Source organism: Nothobranchius furzeri, chromosome 11 (assembly GCF_043380555.1).
Source record: "Nothobranchius furzeri strain GRZ-AD chromosome 11, NfurGRZ-RIMD1, whole genome shotgun sequence".
NCBI lineage: Eukaryota > Metazoa > Chordata > Actinopteri > Cyprinodontiformes > Nothobranchiidae > Nothobranchius > Nothobranchius furzeri.
In genome coordinates, this window is record NC_091751.1 from 66,049,830 (window position 1) to 66,070,478 (window position 20,649).

Consider the following 20,649-nt stretch of genomic DNA (forward strand, 5'->3'; position numbering starts at 1 on the left):
CGGCCCACTATTAGCTGGACTCCAGCCAAGGGCTGGGCAATAAATCGAAAATGTATCATTATCGAAGTTTCTGACTCCTATTGAGATACATTTTCTGTTGTCAATAAATCTGATAATAAAAAAATGAAAAGCTGCGCTCGTCCACTTACTTCATAGCCGGTGGCTAAGTCTGCATTGTTTACTTGATCTCCACAAATACTACTATTGGTGATGAACTTCTCCGCGCGGTACTGAGACAACCTGCTTCTAAGAGGGCTTCTTCTCAAATGTGGGTCTCCTTCAGCTGGTAATCTGTGGCAGTTTATGCACAACATGCACGGCGTGTCCCCAGCTCCAGCTAACCTTCCTGGTACTGGACTGGTAGGCTGATATAACAGTCATAATTAAAAATGCTTTTTTAATTAGTCATATAGTTAAATGATTTGTGTGGGCTAGGCTAGAGAGATTGGAAATTGATTCTACAATTAAGCTCATGCTAAACTGGAGGTTGTTGCCTTTTTGGGCCACCGTTGCAGCAGTACAATACAGAGTTACATTTTTTAATCATGGTTTCAATGGATTTCACACACAGGGCCTTAAATAATGAAGCGTTTGTTTAGTTTGTCATCATACAGAACACGATGCATTTCTGTGATGTATTTTTATGCAGCCCTAAAGCCTAATTTATACTTCTCCGTCTCCATCGGGACGGAGACATGCAACGCCATTATGCGTGGACGCAAGAGCCCTCTAACATTATCGCATAGGAAGATGGAGACATGCCCCAATTTTTAACTGTCCGTCGAAAGAAATGGAGAACGCAAGCTTGCGATTGGTCAGGATGCTGCTTACTGTAAATTTGTCAATGGCACCATCTTTGCCGCTTCAAACTTGAAATGGTTACCCATGCCTTTATCTCCTCCCGTCTAGATTACTGTAACACACTCTTCACATGTTTTAACAAAAAAGCCCTTGACTGCCTTCAGTTGGTCCAGAACTCTGCAGCGAGGATCCTAACTGGAGCAAACAGAAGAGCACACATCACTCCTATTCTAATGTCTCTGCACTGGTTACCCGTTGACTTTAGAGTTCATTTTAGAATCCTGACTATAACGTTCAGGGCTCTACGTGGTCAAGCTCCTCCCTATATTACTGAACTGTTAAAGCCTGAAGCTTGGTTTATGCTTGACGCATTTACTTTCCGCTTGGTGATGCGGCTCGCGGATGGAACGCGCTTCACAACTCGCAGCGTTTATGGTTCATGTGGCTCGTCTCTGCGGTGAGCCAATATTCTCCCAAACTGTAGGGGGCAGCATGGAGCTCTACGGCATGCATCCAACACTACACCATAGTAGAAGTAAAAATTACTGTTTACAACATGGCATTCCAGCATTTTTAACAGCGTCCTCGTCTTTTCCGACAGTGCGAGCTATTTCTCTCCAAGAATTATTAACAACATGTTGATCACGGTGATCTCTGAGAGCTGAATCATACAAATGTCTGTATTTACCAACCTCTGCCATACTAGTTCTTGCCGGTCCGCCATGTTTTTCCGCGTCCGACCGTCCGCGTGGTTAGAAAATTTCCTAGGTGCGCGGTGCAAAAATTTTGGGCCGTGCGGAGGCGCGGTGGAGGGGCGTGGTTGTTAAAATGACGCAATTTCGCCGCGCGAACCTCGTGGACGCGTCAAGCATAAACCAACCTTTATGCTCCAACCCGAGCCCTCAGGTCCACACACCAGAACCTTCTAGAAGTTCCAAAGACCAGATATAAAAGTCGAGGGGATCACTCCTTCCAGGCTGTTGCACCCCGACTTTGGAATTATCTTTCTTTATGCTTACGTAGTGTTGACAGTCTGGACACTTTTGTAAAACTGCTGAAAACCCTTTTATTTAAAGCTGCTTTTACCTAAATATTTTATTCTCTTATATTCAACTCAAATTTGTAATCATCTTTCATTTGTTTTATGGTGTTTTATGACTTTGTTGTTTTGGTTTTAATTTATTTCTGTTGTAAGCTCATTAATGTTTTGTTTTGATTTATGTGAAGCACTTTGTGATTTTCTGTTTGTGATGAGTGCTACATAAATATAATATACTTACTTACACTGACAGAGGCGAGGCCTGCCAAAAAATGGCGCCACCATACCCCTGACCACCACCAGCAGGCAAGGCAGGTTAAGTGTCTAGCCCAAGGACACAACAGCAGCATTCCCTGGTTGGAGCCAGGATCGAACCTGCAACCTTCCAATTACTGGACAACCCGCTCTACCTCCTGAGCTGCTGCTGTACCTGTAAACATAGAGCACTGTGATTGGCCAGGCCTTTGCTTAGCCGAGCCAGTGATAGACCTGCTGAGACTATAACGGGGCATGGCTAGACCAACCTGCTGGGCAAAATCTTTTGCAACGATTTGTCTAGATTTCTAGACCAGTAAACAACATCACTGCCAACAGAACTCAAACTTACATTTGTACCTGTAATTTCTCTGTGTGAAGAGTCCAGTTTTCCCCTGAATCGGTGGTAGTAATAAAGGATCTGGTTAACTCATTAATGAATGAGTTTATGCTTAATGTGTTGGTAAAGAGTTGTCTGATTATTTCCTCAGGGTCCAGGCATGGCATCTTGGATAGTTCAGATCACTGTGATGGTGTTATCTGCCTTCATACATGGTACCCAGAGTAGGAGAGATGCGGCGCTTTACTGTTCTGGTAAGAGATGAGCTTTTCATCTCGATTTGTCTGCGTCTAAAGGGATGATGTACAAATAAAAGTTCCTAATGCTGGCATTTTAGGGTTTTACTGATGGTCCCAAAGCAAGATCAGGACCCTGAAAGTGTTATTAGCTTTGATTGTCAAAGACTGTTTCATTGTCGTAACTGAGGTCTACCTTTTGTTTTCCAGCATGCGAGGCAATAGTGGATGAGTTAACCCACTCAATCAGTCAAGTTGACCCAAAGAAGACCATCAGTGTTGGTGGTTTTTCACTCAGCCCTGATGGAACTATGCAGGATAAAAAGGTAATCCACCATTGTTGGTGTTCTGTTTTTGTCAGCTCCAAGCTAGTCAGAATTGAAAAGTTTAATTTCCTTTCAATTCATTTGTAAAGTCCCTTCCACGACCTTATTGGACATCCAACGTTCTGGACAATAAAGCAGGCAACAGGTAGAAATAAGACGACATGAAACAGCCATAAAAGCATAAAACCTAATAAAAAAAAGCCACATTACAAACAGGACAATAACATGGTGCTACAACATCTACTGTTGGAATGCCATGACATACAAATGTGTCTTCAAACGAGACTTAAAAGCATCAGAGAACATGACTGGCACAGGTTTAGAGGCAACTCAGCCCATATAGCCTCGGAGTCGTCACCGAGGACGCGGATTGACCTCTTTCAGATTTAGTTGCTTCAGACACTGAAATTTAAATGAATGTTTTATAAGTATTTATCTTTCTGGAAAGGAGTGACAACAAATGAGAAATATTTAAATGTAATTAAATGAAAAGAGTAAAACATGTCAACACATTTAAAAATGTGTAAATATCTCCAATTAGAAATTTTTTATTTTAAAGTTTCATATTTTGAAACATTTCATATTGTACTCATTGTGAATACCCCCCCCCCCCCCCCCCCCCCCCCCCACACACACACACACACACTCTGCTGCATCAAAGTAGTGCTTCTTAATTATTTTCTGCCATGGCCCCCAGGGCCGTTTCTAGCATTGTGGGGGCCCTATGCAAGACAATGTTCTGGGCCCCCCTATTTTGATAAACTGCAATTGATGATCTATAAACACACCATGAATTGTCACAAATTGCAAGCAAAACTTGGTACAGTATTAAAATTAAATACTCAAGAAATATAACTAATAAAAACTAGAAAGCAGTCAGAGTGCAGACCTCCACCCTGGGTGTTCACATCACACATACCATAATAAAGGGGCTAAGTGCATGTGAACAAGTATGACAACAACTGGTTAAATGTTCCTGTATCAAGACAGTGGTCAAGGTCACCATCTTTCTGATGGTCTGAGATTTAATTATTTTGAGTATAACTCTGGTTTTATCGGTCTATTAACATTTAAAGCTGGTGTGTGGTTTATAATTGGGATTTTAAATCAAAACAGTATTTTATAACTGTAATATAAAAAGCATTTTATTTTTCTTCAGAAATTTCTGAATAGAAAATGTAAATGTGCATGAACCAATAATCTGAAATAGCAGAAATCAAGCATAACATCAAGCATAACATCAATCTATCAAAGATACTTTATCAATTCCATGTATTACAACCTGTATTTATTTATTTGTACAACTTTCAGTGTCTGAGTTTCCGTAGATATTGTCTGTCATTGCTCAGGTGTTCTTAGCTGTTGTATTCTGCAGAGCAGTTCTTGTCCTGCGGCAGACTTTACTTTTTCTTGTACTCTTTGCACATCCAGGGAGTGTTTTTTTTTTTTAAATTTATTTTGCACAGAGTGTACCTGTTTCACCCCTGACTTGCCCTCTGTGCTTTGTCCATTCCTTGTCCGCTGGTCCAGGGGACAGGGATGTGACCTTGAGCAGAGGCCACTGGAGGGTTTTCATCCTGTGCACACGGCTGCTCCTGAAATTGTTGATGTTTCAGGGCCTCCTTCTGCTACTTGTTGCTGATTTGTTTGTGGAGCTGGTGGTGAGAGGTAGCTGATAGCCAGGGGTTCTTCTGGTGGGTCGGCGGTACCTGGGTCTGACTTGAAATACATTTGAACTGTAGATAAACTTACTGCAGCTGTGATGGCAAATCACCTTCATCCACACCTGAATCCTCAACCACAGATGTACATGGACCTTTTGTTTTCCTGGAAGTAGTAGTATATTATAGTATAGTAGTAGTATTAGCAGAAATACTAGACAATAGAAACTGGAACGGGTTTAGTGCAGAGATACTTACTGCATCTGGGATGGAAAAACAATGGGCACATCTTGCTCCTCACCAACAACTTTTGAGGGAAGTTTCCTCTTTCTAGGTTTCCTGGTTTCTGGTTTATTTACAAAAACAAATCTAACATATAAAATAATAAAAAGCCTCGGTGAAAAACGCAGCTGAAAAAAGACTAAACTACGGGTGACAGAATGAGTACAAAAAACGGCTAAGCGATGTCAAATATGACTAAATATTAGGGTTGTGTCATGACTCCCAGTCTTTCACTCTCCTCTGCCTCTGCTGCCTCCTCATCAAGCCCTCAGCCACTTTATTCATCTCACCTGTCCCTGTCATCAGCTCATTACACACACCTGCTCCCCCTGCTATATATTCACCAGCCAGCCACCAGTCCCCTGCCAGATTATTGAAAACTTTTTATTAGTAGATCTTCCAGCCTTGCACCTTGCCTTCACAGCTTCTGGTCCTTGTTTTTTTGCCTGACCCCTGCCTTGAACTCTGCCTGCCGCCATGGCCCTCGCCTGTCTACTACCACGTCTCCAGCCTGCTCCCTGTACCTGCTTGTCCCGATCTGGTTCTGACCCACGCCTCTTCTCCGACTCTGTCTCCTGCTTCTCCTCCCTGCTTTGGCCGATGGTTTCTCCCTCTGGTTTGTCTCTATGAGCAAACTCATAACTTTATGGTTTTGGTCCATCAGAAGAAGAATTATAAACATTTAAAGTTTCCTCTGTGTCAGAGCCGCATTAGAATCCATATTTCTTCTCTGGATTAAGCTAACAGGACTCCCTCAGCCGACGTCACTTGGTTTAGCAAAAAAAACCTTTCTCACAAAAATGACTCTAAAATATCAACGAGTTTCTATAATTTCTCTAAACATTGGTTCATGGGAGTCTTTAACCTGCAATTTGCTCTTTAAGGCCGGATCACACTGCGTTTTTGGCCATCGCACAGGATTGTTCATGTCACACTGTGAGAACTCCAGAGAGGTGTTGCACCGTATGCCGCAAGATTTTCGTGAAGCAGACTGCACGACGTCTCTCTCCGGCAGGACACGCTGCGTCATTAGCACACCTCCCAAAGCATACGTTGCTAAGCAGATCGCTAACCGCAGCTAAGCTGAAAAAATATAAATACTTAGTTTTGGTTCATGACCCAACTCCTGTTCCTCAAAGAGGAAGCTTCGTTTTTAAAATCCTCGCTTTGGCATCAGACTCCGGCTGCGGGTCTCCTTTTCCCGTCTTCCAGCTAAACAGCAGAGCTGTCAGCTGGTCATTCGTCCTTCTCCTTTTTTATACACAAGAACCCGCTAAACTACAGATAAGTAACAATCTGTCACAGATCGCTGCGATATAACTTTTGCCGGGAATTCTGTCTCACTGCTCCGCTATGACAGATCACACCCGCTGTCTCGGAGCTTCCCCTGCAACAAAACGCCACAGAATCATCCTTATCGGTTGAATATGTGAAATTTCCACCAACAGCAAAGGGATCTCATGTTTTTGAGTTTTAATTTTTTATGTTCGTGAGCTCATCTCCTCGCAGCTCTCACAGATCATAGAATCATGGTTTTCACAATTGAGCTGATGGTCAAAATAAGGTAGTTAAATTATTTTAGTATAACTTCGGTTTAACTTGGGCTATTAACAAAAATAAATCTGGTGTGTAGTTTATAATCCACATTTTAAAATCAAAATGAAACCGAAGCTCAGAGAGGCGGAGTGTTGCTGCTGCGGCACCCCAAAGGTGTGTTTTCATTGGTCAATTGCAGACAGGAGTCGTGGGTTTTCAAGCCGTGCTTGGAGACTTTTTGAGGCTGATTTGGTCGTAAGACGGCTCAGAAAGCTGTCGCAGAGCCGGTCACACTGTCCGTTCACAGCATGGTGGTCATGTATGCAAATCACCCTGACGCTGACCGTTTTTTTGTCACGATTCTGCTCAGGACGAGGGATTTGACAAAGACGGCCAAAAATCGCACAGTGTGATCCGGGCATTAGTCATTGTGCATATCCTGTGTCAATCCCATCTGCTTCACTCCTGCCAGCCTGTGTTTACCGCATGTGTTGCCATGAGCTAACCAGGAGAATGCCGATATGAAAAGGGGAATATCGCCACCTACTGTACCGGAGTGGAACAAACGTTATTTGAGAGGCCGATTTTCTAATGCGCATGTAAACTTGGATAAAGACTCCCAGCTTATTACAATAGGATCGACCTGGATCAGCTTAGGTGTCGGTCATGTAACTGCAGAGTGGAAAGGTGGCACTGGTAGAAAGGAGAGGATAGTGATGAAGAATCAAAGGTCACGCCAAAGCCAGCCTGAACAGGTGCGTTTCCAGCTGCTTTTTAAATGGAGACCATTGAGCCCACTGATCTCAATAAACATTACCAAGGTTAGTCCAATATCTTAATTTGTAACATTTAATCAAGACCACTCGTTAAGTGTGTGTGATTCTCAAAAATGAAAACATGCAAACGGTTCACTTCTCAAATGTAGAGGGGAGAAAATATAGATATAACACTTTTATGGTTTTTTAAAATCAACGTGTCATATACATTTTGTGCCTACATTCAATATAAATGAATTACACAACATTTCCATCAAATGCTCTCATCCACCAGAAAACGGACTCCTTCCTGTTTTTATCTAACATGATGGGAACAGTTTTTAACCTTGAGGTTTTCCAGAAACATCCTTCCTGTTTTGTCTTTAATCGCAAGAATCTTTGTAAACGTAAATCACTACAGATGAAGTTTTGTTGCTATTTCTGAAAATATCAGATCATTTCAGTCACTGAGTCATGATTGATAGCTTCCTGAGGGACCGACTCCTCCTCTGTCCTTGGTGGACACCAGCCTCCACCTGTTTTATTGTTTGTTTAATCAAATGTTAGAGAGCCACAGAAGGAGCCATCCCTTGATCCTATGCCCTCTGAGCTCCCTCCTTTCAGCAGCGTTTGACCTGGTGTGAATCCGATAGGGAGAGATGTCACAGCTTAGATGCCATCAGTGAGGAGGATTTTAGGTTTTAAGTCTCTGCTCTTTGGCCTTTTCGCGGTAGGACTTCCTGGGGGCATGGGGTTGTTCTGTGGCACAAAAGTTAAACCTGCCTGTTGTAACAATAACACATTTAAGCCATCCAAAGACATTGAACTTAGTTGGAGCGCTGAGTGCATCAGTGACCAGTGGGAAGTCATGCATTGAGAATGAGGATGCACAAAGGCAGCTGAGTGAGTGAACTGACATGTGGTCTGGCTTTATTTTATTTCTGTCTCTTTGCAGGATTTCAGTATGAGCTCAGTGAAATAAAACAAATGCCAGAGATGGATGAGCAGCTGTTCATCAAATACAATCTCCATCTCTGGTGGCGAGATTTAGCTTTGGTTTCTGTCTCGTGCTGCCAGATGTGACAATATCTCTCTGCTGTTAAAAAAGCAGTGGCTAACTTTATGCAGGAGTTGTGCTTTAGACTTTAAAACATGTCAGAACAGTAACTGGAGAAATAAAAAAATATCCAGTGCTTTGAGTTTTAAAAGGTTTTGCATGTTAAGGAAACTTAACTGGGTCGCCTAACGTCTCACTTAGGAAACTGACATTTCACGCGGAGCTGAGCAGGAGAGGGTAGGGGGTTTACTCACATTTCACTGGTCATTCATGATTATTTTAAATGTACTCATAAGGCCAGGAACACTGTACCTCTAGCTCTGTTAATATTAGCCGGCCATTTGATGTCTCACATCAAACATATGGAAAAAAGTATGTATTTGTTTTATTGTGTTAGGATTGACATTTAAAAGATTATTATTGCTATTATTATTATAACAGTTATTGTTATTATTATTTTTGTTGTTGTTGTTATTATTGATCTGTGGATCTTCACATGCCTGTATCAGCAGGACAATGAAATTGAAAGGCTGCTGTCCACTCTTGTGCAATAATGGCTCCCTGTCCAATGGGAGTTGAATAGAAGATAGCATCCCTGAGAAGCCTATTCTGTGGCCTAACTGGTCACACCCCACCCCATTCTTCAAACAACACTGTGACCGACAGCTCCCTTTCACAAGGCTTCAACTGGCAAGGAAGGGCTTTAATTCCAAACCATTTTATATCATGACATGATAATGACTCAGACCTAAGCCCGCTGGCTCAGATGGACTGATGTGATTTTATTATCCAGCAGGGGAAGAGGAGTTCTTCTGTGGCTTTATGCTCTATATTTAGGAAATAAAACACAAGAAATGGTAAAGTATTAAACAATAAATAATCATCAAAGAACAAAAGAAATGTTGTGATTGGTAAAAAAAAATATTTTAAAAAGCTTCATAACCCAAATATCATCCCAGAACTATCAATCAATCTTCCTTTGTGTAGTGCTTTATACTGCCCAAAGGGTGACCAAAGTGCTTAACATTTAAAATGAGTTTTTAAAAAAAGAAAATGTAAGAACCACTGTAAAAGCAGCAATAAAAATAAAATGCTAAAATCAAGAACAGAAAATTTGATACAAACCACAACACTCGAGTATCCTGCAAAATAAATGTGTTTGTAGTCTTGATTTAAATAGTAATGATACAGCCGCTTCCGGTCGGTAACAAGATGCCGCAATCAACGGCCACTTTTTCTAACTTTTCTCCACTAACCTCCTCTTTTCCACCTTGCTCCTGTCTGCGATACTCTTCAGTAGTGTCCCTGCTACCATCTCCTATGACTGCCAGACTCTTTTATCCTTCCGTTTGTTCACGATCGCCCAAGATGCACCGAGGACGTACCTCCCTCTTTGTTTATCTGAGTTGCACACTGGCCCGGAGCCAAACAACAACCAACCTGCGCGCCTCCAGCGATGCTTATCCGGTCCCGGGAAAATGTCGGAGGAAAAGAGGTAAATGAGCAGGAATCCAGGTGCGAATAAGACTTCTGTTAAAGCATGGTTTATCTAGTAAACATCGGCGTGATCTTCTGGCTTCTCTTCCTTTGATTGGCGACCTGAGCGGCACTTCCGCATTCCCGCCAGGCCGCGTTGCGGCGCGGTTTCTCCGTCCAAGTTTTTTAAGGTCGGTTTATCATCATTCCTCAGTGGTTTCTCCTCCTGTTCCCTCCACAAGTGGTTTTTATAAAGACCGTGGATCTAACCCTGCTAATTTATGTCCACTAGCTCCAGCTGTTTCTGTGGTTTCTGATTCCTCCACCTCATTCAGCATGGCTCTATTAAACACCCGCTCTGTTAACAATAAGTCCTTCCTGCTCAATGATCTAATTCTCTCTAAAAACCTGGACTTTCTGTTTCTGATTGAAGTTTGGTAGCAAACATCTGATTATTCTGGTCTGATTGAACTCTGCCCGAGTGGTTATTAATTTCTTAGCCAGCCCCGGGGTTCTGGTCGTGGTGGAGGCCTAGCTGCTGTTTTCAGAGACCATCTTCCATGTAGCTCTACAACCTCTGGTCACTTTGCTTCCTTTGAACTGCAGCTGATTAAAGTCGGGCATAAGGACCCGTTCTCCTGTGCTGTGGTCTATCGTCCACCTGGTCCAAACAGTTCTTTCCTTCAGGAGTTTAGTGACTTTCTATCCTCCACTGTGAAGCTGTCCAGACTGGTGATTTTTGGTGACTTTAACATCCACGTTGATGATTTCTCCGATGACTTTGCCATGAATTTCTCCAGCCTTATGGACTCCTTCAGCTGTACCCAGCATGTTTCTGGCCGCACACACACCAGGGGGCACACTCTGGACCTTGTTTTACCCTGAGTCTAAATGCTGACAGTGTTTATCCTGAGGACGTTTATATTTGAGATCACCATTGCATTTTCTTTAACTTGTCCGTTTCTGCGTCCCCACCTCCTGCTTGCCGTATGGTTAGTTCTCGTTTTCTTAATGAGAGCACAGCTAGCAATGTTTCCGCTGCTTTTGATCCACCCTGTTCTTCTGATAACGACCCAGATTCCTTAACCTCTCAGTTTAACGAGCCCTGCCTCTCCATTCTGGACATCTGTCCTGTCAGAACCAGATCAGTTCCTGCAGTGAACCCTACTCCCTGATTTAATAACTGCCTTCACAGTCTGAAGCGCCTGTGCAGAAAAATGGAGCATTTGTGGAAGAAAACCCATCTCCACGTCCATCTGCTGCCCCTAAAGGATCTTCTGACATCTTTTAACTCTGCAGTCAGAGACGCGAGAGTTTCCTATTTCTCCAACCCGGTGTCCCAGAGCAAAGGGAGCCCCGAGGTGCTGTTTAACACCATCAGCAGCATCGTCCCTCCTGCCTCTCCTACAGCCTCCATCCACTCTGTTACAGACTGTGAGAACTTTCTGTCTTTCTTTGTGGACAAAGTCAATAAGGTTAGATCTAGCATCTCTCCTTCAGCCTTATCACTGCCCCTCCCGACTCCAACCAGGCCCATCATCCTAGATAGCTTTGCTCCTGTTTCTTTGCCTGAGTTAACCAAACTAGTTAACTCTATGAAGACCTCTGCATGCCCCCTCCACATCTTACCCTCATCTTTGTTTAAAAGTGCTTTTCAGTCCATCGGTCCCAGTGTGCTCTCTATAATTAATGCTTCTCTGGTTTCTGGTCAGGTCCCTGCTTACTTTAAGAACGCTGTAATCCACCCGCTTCTTTAAAAACCGAGTCTTGACCCCTCTCTTCATAGCAGCTTCAGACTTATCTCTAAACTTCTGTTCATCTCCAAGATTTTGTAAAAGGTTGTGGCTAAACAACTCACAGCTGCTCTTGATGAACATAACATCTATGATGGCTTCCAGACAGGTTTTTGTAGAGCTCATTCTACTGAAACAGCTCTTCTTAGGGTCTCTAATGACCTTCTGACTCACAGTGATGCAGGGGACTGTTCTGTTCTGGTCCTGCTGGACCTGACTGCAGCCTTTGACACTGTTGACCATCACCTGCTACTGGAGAGGCTGAGAGACTGGGTAGACCTATCAGGATCTGCTCTGGAGTGGTTCTCCTCTTATCTTTCTGAGCGCTCCTTTTCTGTGGCCGTCTCCAAGTTTATGTCCTCCACCACCTCCCTTACCCATGGTGTCCCACAAGGTTCTGTGCTGGGGCCTCTGCTCTTCCTCCTCTATCTGCTTCCTCTTCAGCACATCCTGAGCTCCTTCAAAGGAATCTCCTACCATCTTTATGCAGATGACATCCAACTGTACATCTCCTTTAAGCCCCATGAGATGTCTAAGCTGCAGCTGTTACACACCTGCTTAGACTCTATCAAAACCTGGATGGTGGGAGCTTTCTTCAGCTGAATGAAGATAAGAGCGAGATCCTCATCTGTGCCCCAGACAAGCTGGTTCCCAAAGTCAGAGACTCTCTTGGTCAGCTTGCTTCTCACACCAAACCTTCTGTCAGGAATCTTGGCGTGACCTTTGACCCAGCTCTCACCCTGGATTCTCATGTCAGTTCTCTTGTTCGCTCTTCCTTCTTCCATCTCAGGAACGTTGCTAAGCTGAGTCCCATTCTGTCCCGCTCTGAACTTGAGACAGTTCTCCACACCTTCATCTCCTCACGCTTAGACTACTGTAACTCTCTTTTCACGTGTCTGAGCAGAACCTCCCTGAACCGTCTACAGGTGGTTCAGAATGCCTGTGCTCGGCTTCTGACCAAGTCCTCCAAACACACCCACATCACCCCGCTTCTCCTCCAGCTTCACTGGCTGCCAGTCAACTTCAGGATTCATTTCAAGATCCTGGTTCTGGTCTATAGGGCCGTACATGGACAAGCACCATCTTACATTGGTGATCTTCTTAGTCCCTACACCCCCAGCAGGTCCCTGAGGTCCAGTGATCAAAGCCTACTGGTTGTGCAGCACCAGGCTAAAGACCAAAGGTGACAGATCATTTGCTGCTGTGGCCCCCAGACTCTGGAACTCTCCCCCTGAGCCTGAGATCAGTGGACTCAGTGGTCTCCTTTAAAAAGCAGCTGAAGACTCACTTGTTCAAGCTGGCTTTTGTATGACCTTCTTCACCACTCTCTCTTTATTCTGCTCTCCCCACCTATTCCACCTTCCTCAGGATCCACTGATTTCCCTCTTTCCTGTTCACTCTCTCTCTTTCTTAACATTTTTTAATCACAATTGCTTATTTTTGCTCATTTTAATATATTTTTAAACTTTTTCTAAATTCTTTTTTATATTTTTACATTTTTTGTTTTTGTGAAGCGCCTCGTGATTTTTATCTTGAGAGGAGATATAGAAATGAAATTTTTTTCTTCTTCGTCTTCTTCTTCTTCTTGTACAGCTCTTTTCAGAGTCAGAGGACTCCAAAGCGCTTTACACTACAGTGTGTTAGTCATCCAATTCCACACACATACACACACTGATGGGGATGAGCCACTTTGTGGCCATAGCTGCCCAAGAGCACACTGGCAGAGGGGAGATTGCCAAAGTCTTGCACCACCAGTCCCTCGAGGGGCAAAACAGCAAAATTCTCTGCTTGGAACCAGGATTGATCTTGCAACCATCTGATTACTGGACAACCCACTCTACCTCCTGTGCCACTGCTGCCCTACAAATGTAATGTCAGTAGTCATGCACAGGGTAAGTAGTAGTTTGTTCCACAGATTTGGAGATGCCATTGAGAATGAGCGATCACCTCACTAGTAGAATTTTAGAATAAAAAAGGACATTTAATTTTATCAATGCTGATGCTCATCCGTCCATTTTCAGCTGCTTGTCCAAAGTCGGGTTGCCGGGGCAGTAGCCTAAGCAGGGAGGACCAGACTTCCCTCTCCCCAGCCACTTGGGCTAGCTCCTCTGAGCGAATCCTAAGGTGTTCCCTGGCCAGCAGGTTTTCATTTAGGTCTTCTCCCGGTTGGACGTACCCAGAAAACCTTACCAGGGAGGCGTTCGGGAGGCATCCAAACTAGATGCCCAAGCAACCTCAGCTAGCTCCTCGATGGGGAGGAACCGTGGGTGTGCTCCAGGCCCCTCCCGGATGATGAGCGTCTCACCCTGTCTTTAAGTGAGCCCAGCCACCCTGCGAAGAAAACTCTTTTCACTACCCAAAGCTTGTGACTATAAGTGAGGGTTGGAACGTAGATCGACCGGTAAATCGAGAGCTTCACCTTCTGGCTCAGCTCTCTCTTCACCATGACAGACCAGTACAATGAACGCATCACTGCAGACTCGGCACAAATCCACCTGCCGATTTCACTCCAATTTTCCCTCACTTTTGAACAAGGCATCATTACATGCTTTGTAGAGGCTCAGTGGTCAGTTTTGGATTACTGATTAACTGCATTCTAAAGTCTCTTTTAATGTTTACAATCAACTTGATGATGTCTCTTCATCAAAACACAGAAATGTTCCAAAAATCTGTTGTCACATCAGGTTTTCTAGTTCGAGCTACAATGGTAAATATGTAAACCAAGCTAGCTTAACACATTTTTTCATGCTTCTTAACAACGTTCTGACATAATATAGCCATAAACCTTTTGTGGAGATTTAAAAAAAAAAAACTCTGGTTTGGGCATCTGGTCAGGATGCCTCCTGGACGCCTCCCCGGGGAGGTGTTTCGGGCATGTCCTGCCGGCAGAAGGCCCCCGGGTCGACCCAGGACACGTTGGAGAGGTTACATCTCCAATCTGGTCCGGGAACGCCTTGGGGTCCTGCCGGAGGAGCTGGTGGACAAGGCCGGGGAGAGGACGGCCTGGAGCTCCCTAATTGGGATGCTGCCCCCGCGACCCGGACCCGGATAAGCGGAGGAAGACGAAGACGAAGACGAAAAACTCTGGCAAAACCCCTGACGTGGGAGGAGATTGGTGAGACCATGAACTCTCAAATCTCTGGGGCTGAGGTCACTAAGGTGGGCAAAAAACTCCTTGGTGACAAGGCCACAGGGATGGTTGAGATCCACTTGGAGTTCCTTAAGGCTCTGGATTTTTTTTGGGCTTTGTTGGTTGACGCTGCTCTGCAGTATCGCATGGACATCAGGGGCAGTTCCACTGGTTTGGCAGACTGGAGTGGTGGTTCCCGTTTGGTGGCCATTTTGATGGCCTAAGGATCAGGTCTCTGCTTTTTGCAAGTGTGGTTCTGTTGGCTTCATCAGACAGTGATCTTCAGCTTTTGCCAGAGACCATGGTCTTGAGTCAGAAAAGGGTAGAATGCCTTTTGCAGGTCAGGGATGAGGTCCTGCCTCAAGTGGAGGAGTTTTAAGTATCTCTGAGTCTTGTTCATGAGTGAGGGAAAAATGGAGCTTAAGATTGATAGGTGACTTGGTGCTCCGTTTGCAGTAATGGGGGCGCTGTACCAATCAGTTGTGGTGAAGAGAGAGCTGAGCCAGACGGCAAACCTCTCGATTTACCAGTCAACCTACGTTCCTACCTTCACCTATGTCACAAGCTTTGGGTAGTGACCAAAAGAACGGGATTGTGGATACAAGCGGCCAAAATGAGTTTTCTCAACAAGGTGGCTAGGCTCTCCTTTAGAGGTAGGGTGATAAGATCATCATCCAGGAGGGGCTCAGAGTAGACCCGCTGCCCCTCCATTTTAAGAGGAGCCAGTTAAGATGGCTCGGCTATTTGCTCAGGCTGCCTCCTGGACGCCTCCCTGGTGAGGTTTTCTGGGCACGTCCAACTGGGAGGAGACTCAAGGGAAGACCTAGGACATGTCTCTTGGCTGGCCAGGGAATGCCTTGGGATTCCCCTGAAGGAGCTGGCCTAAGTAGCTGGGCAGAGGGAAGTCTGGGCCTCTCGGCTTAGGCTAGTGCCCCAGCGACCCAACCCTGGATAAGCTGCCGATAATGGATGGATGGGGAAAAATGAAAAACATTGATCAAGTGGTTTTTTCACATTTGTCTAAAAACACGTTCAGGTCTGAATCCAGTTTTCTGTCTCACTGAACCACCAAAAGAAATTGTCAACCATCAACAGAACACCACTGGTGTGAGAGGTTCTTCGCTCAATAATATCAGAGAGGGAGAAACAGCCGGCTGATACCACTTCAACTTTAGGACAAAGTACCAGAGTCCCAAAAAGAAAAACACCATTTGAAGTCAGTGACAACAAAAAATGTTTTCGTCTAGGAAATGATGACTGGTGTTTCACGCTATGTCTTTTACTCTGGCAGTGCAGGTTCTGGTATCCAGCGGACGTGGCTGAGGGCTGAGAGTTCTGACTGTGTTTGTGTTTAAAAGCTAGCGCCTGTAGGGTGCATCTGTTTGCTATTGTAACCTTTAACAAGGAAGTACTCCTTGAGATCAAAAATCACTTTTGCAAAAGTAATTTTATCATTGGTGGTGTAAAGGCACCCAAGCTGCCAAAGTCATCATTGGCAAAGTTTGATTGAAACTAGGGCTGTCAATCAATAAAACAATCAATCACGTGACTTAATTGTTGAAAAATTGCATATTTGAAGTATACCTTATATGGCTGCAACAATGAATCGATAAAATAGTTAAAAATTGATGACAAAATGCAACACATTTTGTCATCAATTTGTTATGTTCAACGTTTTTTTCATGTTTCACAACCTTTATTTAACAGTCAATGCGCAGACGGAAAGAAAAAATGTTTTCCTAGCACTTTTTAATCGAGTATTTTAGTTAATGACATTTGTGGGATATTTGGGGTCTTTTTAATCTGTAAGGCACTTCGAGTTGCATTTTTTATATGAAAAGCACTTTTTAAATAAAGTTTGATTTGATTTAAATATTCCTGTTTAATCTGATTAATCGATTAATCGAGGCGAGGCCCTATCTGATTCATTGATAATCCAAGCAATTGTTTGTGCGGCCCTAATACCTTATTATCTTTTTCATGTGTTTAATGCTTTTATGAACAAACACATTTAAGGGTTTTGTGATTAGTTAAAATAATATTTGAACTTTTTCAACCCTAATTAATACCAACAACTTCATACTTTTCAGTTCCTACTTGTACTTGTTCTTTTGAACTTTCTTGGATTACAATTCCCTAAATGACTAAGTTTTCCCTGCATGTTGATCCATGTGGTCTCTGGCCAGCAGAACCCATGTGTGTGCATCGGTTAACTTAGTGCTGAGGGGAACTTGGCAGGAAAAATAAAAAGTCAGAATAGTTTATCGTCACTGTTAAAGATCCAGAGATTCACCTTAGTCCACCCTCTCCCTTCTACAACCCCCACACCCAAGCTCCACCCTGTCACATTTGGATCAAAGAAGACAAGAGGGATTTCCTCTTTTGATCAGCAGAGGATGGAGGAGATGAATGGGCAGAAGCAGCACCGGAGCTGTTTGCTTTGCACTTGACTAACACTGAGCCGCAGCCCTGCTCACACCAGCTCCAGAAATGACCCCATCCTTTTTAGGAGAGTAACCCCACCCTTATTTAATTTCTCATTTAAACCCAGTTGGAAATGTAAAGGCCCCGTCTGTGCCCCCTCACCCCTGTCACCACATATACTTCCAGGGATGGTGAGACTGGGCCACTGCACTGTTCTTGACTCGTCTAAACACCACTGCCAAGCTGCTTTGTCCCAAGGGAGAAGGGAGGTGATGGGGACAGGAAGAGGGCTATAGTGAAGAGGGTGGTGGTGGTGGTGGTGGGGGTATTCATGCAGGTTAAAAGTCAGAGTTGCAGGGTAACATTTGTTAGCTCAGACTCAGAAAACACAGCGGAAACAAGAGGTCACCTTCCTGACCCTCCCAGAGCCCTGTGGTGTTGCACAGTTGACTTTGGGTCAGACTCTAAGGATGACTGGCAGCTGGCAGCATTCCTGCTTTTCCCTTCACCATAACACTACACCTTTTGTTGTTTGGGTTTATTCCTTTCTTTTCCTCTATATTTGAGTTTTTCCAACATTTTGAGCTACTCAGGCGCCACTGAGAATCTATGATGGCACTAGAGGTGGAACGGAACAATGTGGGTTGCTCTTGTAACCAATGATTCAATGATATGAGTCATTAGGATAATAATAACATGAATGATTAGGATATGTTAAATGGGCTTTTTGTTTTTGTTTATTGTTTTGAATGACTGATTGTGTTGTAAAGCACCCTGGGGGGTCCCAGGACTCGAGAAGGCGCAATATCAAATACAGGTCATTTACCTTTTTTTTCTTTGGCTGTGTGTGACCAGGTCCCATTTGCTCGCTCAGAAACTCACCTCAGTGAGCTTCTGGATGAGGTGTGCAGCAGCATGAGTGACTACGCCCTCTACCAGGACCCAGACACCCAGAACAAGCGCTACAAGAGGTTTGCTCCCAGGGACAGCGGGGATTCAAGCAACTTCCCAGACTTGAAAAACTTTCAGTTTGATGGACCTGAGGCATCCAACTCCCTGAAATTTGCAGTGAGTAAAAAAACCGCCTTACTGAATTATAAAACAGTAGGATTGTAGCAGCTTGAATTAAGAGAGTAAGTACATTACTGAAAAGAACACAAAACAGCAAATATTAAATAAAATAAATTAAAATCAGATAAATAAAACTAAATCATGAAATTATAAAATGATTATTAATGTCATAAAACAAAATGAAAGAGGATTATACATTTGAGTTAAAAAAAAGAAGAAGATAAACATAAAAGATTTAGTAAATAAAGGGGTCTCCAGCTGCTTTTTAAAGGTCCAGACCAGAGAGGACTATTCCATTCATTTTAAGCTGTATGAAAGGTTTTTATTGCTAACTGTGTTCCTTCGGACAAGTGCTTTTGTGAACCAGACCTCACCTTTAAACCTAACAGTGTAGCTGATGTTGGCCCAGTCAGTAATTCAAACAAAACACATAAAACTGCCTTCAATTCAAAAGGTGTTGTTCATCATTTTAGATCAACTTTTTATGATACAACTTACTTGGGATATGTGTTAAAGACAATCCGTGACCTTAAGAGATGATTCATGAACAGTGTGTTAGGAAAATGTGCACATTAACTACGGCTGGAACAAACGATTATTTGGATCATCAATTAATCAGACGGGGTCTCGACTCGATTAATCTGATTAAACTGGAAAACTTAAAAACTGCCAGGGGAACGTTTTTTCTCCTTCCTTTACTTTAACAACAGAACATGATTAGAAAACAGTTCAATAGCGTACAAAACAACATGCTATCACAACATCCATAATTAAACTATGATCAGTAAAAATACTGGAAACGCTAATAACATTTAATTTCTACAGCTAGAAAGAACGAGATCGCGGATACAAGCGGCCGAAACGAGTTTCCTCCTTAGGGTGGCCGGGCTCAGCCTTAGAGACAGGGTGAGGTGCTCGGACATTCGGGAGGGACTCAGAGTAGAACCGCTGCTCCTCCGGATCGAAAGGAGTCAGTTGAGGTGGTTTGGGCATCTGGTCAGGATGCCTCCTGGACGCCTCCCTGGGGAGGTGTTTCGGGCATGTCCTGCCGGCAGGAGGCCCCCGGGTCGACCCAGGACACGTTGGAGAGGTTACATCTCCAATCTGGTCCGGGAACGCCTTGGGGTCCTGCCGGAGGAGCTGGTGGAGGTGGCCCGGGAGAGGATGGTCTGGAGCTCCCTAGTTGGGATGCTGCCCCTGCGACCCGGACCCGGATAACCGGAGGAAGACGACGACGATGGATGCATTTGTGAATTACATGCTACAGCTAAGAATAAACAGGAAGATGGGGTCTTTTCTTCCACTTGTAGAGTTTAGATATTCTTAGCTTCACGACCATCATCTTTTATTGGAACCCCACTTGATTGTCAGCCTGCTACCAGCTACCAATAGCTAATCTGCTCGTAGTTGCACTTTTGATCCCAAACTTTGTGTCTTTGCTGGTCTCTCTGTTTTCCTCCACAGCACTAAATTAGCACATTGTGCATCAGTAAAAAGCATCATCCTTACACAATAACAAGCAACTTACCCTGTTCAATAAATTTCTGGGGAAAAAAGTAACTTGAAAAAATGAAAAACTTCAATTGAATATTTTTAAGTTTATTTATATAGCACCAAATCACGACAAGAGTCGTCTCAAGACACTTCACAAACATTCCAATACAGGTCAGTTCATTAAGCCAATCAGAAAAAAGTTTCCTATATAAGGAACCCAGCAAATTGCTGTAAAGTCACTGACTGGTGTCAGTGACTTTACAGCAATCCTCATACTAAGCAAGTACACAGAGTTTTTTTGCATGTGTGACATATGTCTCTCTCGTTCTGATCTGCCTTAGTCTGCTCTGCTGCCACGTACAGATAAGCAGCGCACACCAACAACGAATCGATAAAGAAATGCGTTTCCCTACACGTTTTTTATAGATTTTATTGTTTCGCTGTTTTAACCCTAAAATGAACAAATCTTGTTTGTAATAAACGGCTCACATTTGTGGGAGTATTTTGTAGTATGGCATCTCAAAGAAAATGTTGATTCTGAAAGGAAACTAAAGGTTTTCTGACAAATGTAGTGGGGTGTACTCATTTATACTGAGTACTGTATATAGGAGACGTACACATATACATGTGATTGGCATGGCACAAGACTGTTCAGGCCTGATGAGGTTCCCATGGAGTGTCTTGACCGAACTTCAGAGCAAAATCCTTTTGCTTCTGCTACTGTCGGCCTTGATTTCTAGACTAACCAGAGCAGCACCATCCAAAGTGGGATGGATGTCGTTACTCTGAATTAAGCTAGGTTTTCTCCAAAACATTTGCCAGTTATCTACGAAGCCCACATAGTTTTTAGGACATCTCCAAGATCTATGGTTCCCAACCTTTTTTACTTGAGAACCACCTTGCTTGTGTCCAAGACCAGCCAAGGACCTCCAACCCAAACTCCTGCTCATGTACCCACATAATATGGGCTCTA

The 20,649-nt window shown here is 43.7% G+C and overlaps 1 protein-coding gene across 1 annotated transcript in view; it reads left to right on the top strand.

The window, feature by feature from the left end:
* Positions 1-20,649, top strand: part of cnpy1 (canopy FGF signaling regulator 1) — a 37,961-nt gene that overhangs the window by 9,734 nt on the left and 7,578 nt on the right. The window contains exons 2-4 of the mRNA XM_015957587.3: positions 2,587-2,689; positions 2,882-2,997; positions 17,967-18,179. Of these exons, the coding sequence (XP_015813073.1) occupies positions 2,596-2,689; positions 2,882-2,997; positions 17,967-18,179 (423 nt within the window). The 5' untranslated portion in view covers positions 2,587-2,595. The remainder of the gene's footprint in view (positions 1-2,586; positions 2,690-2,881; positions 2,998-17,966; positions 18,180-20,649) is intronic.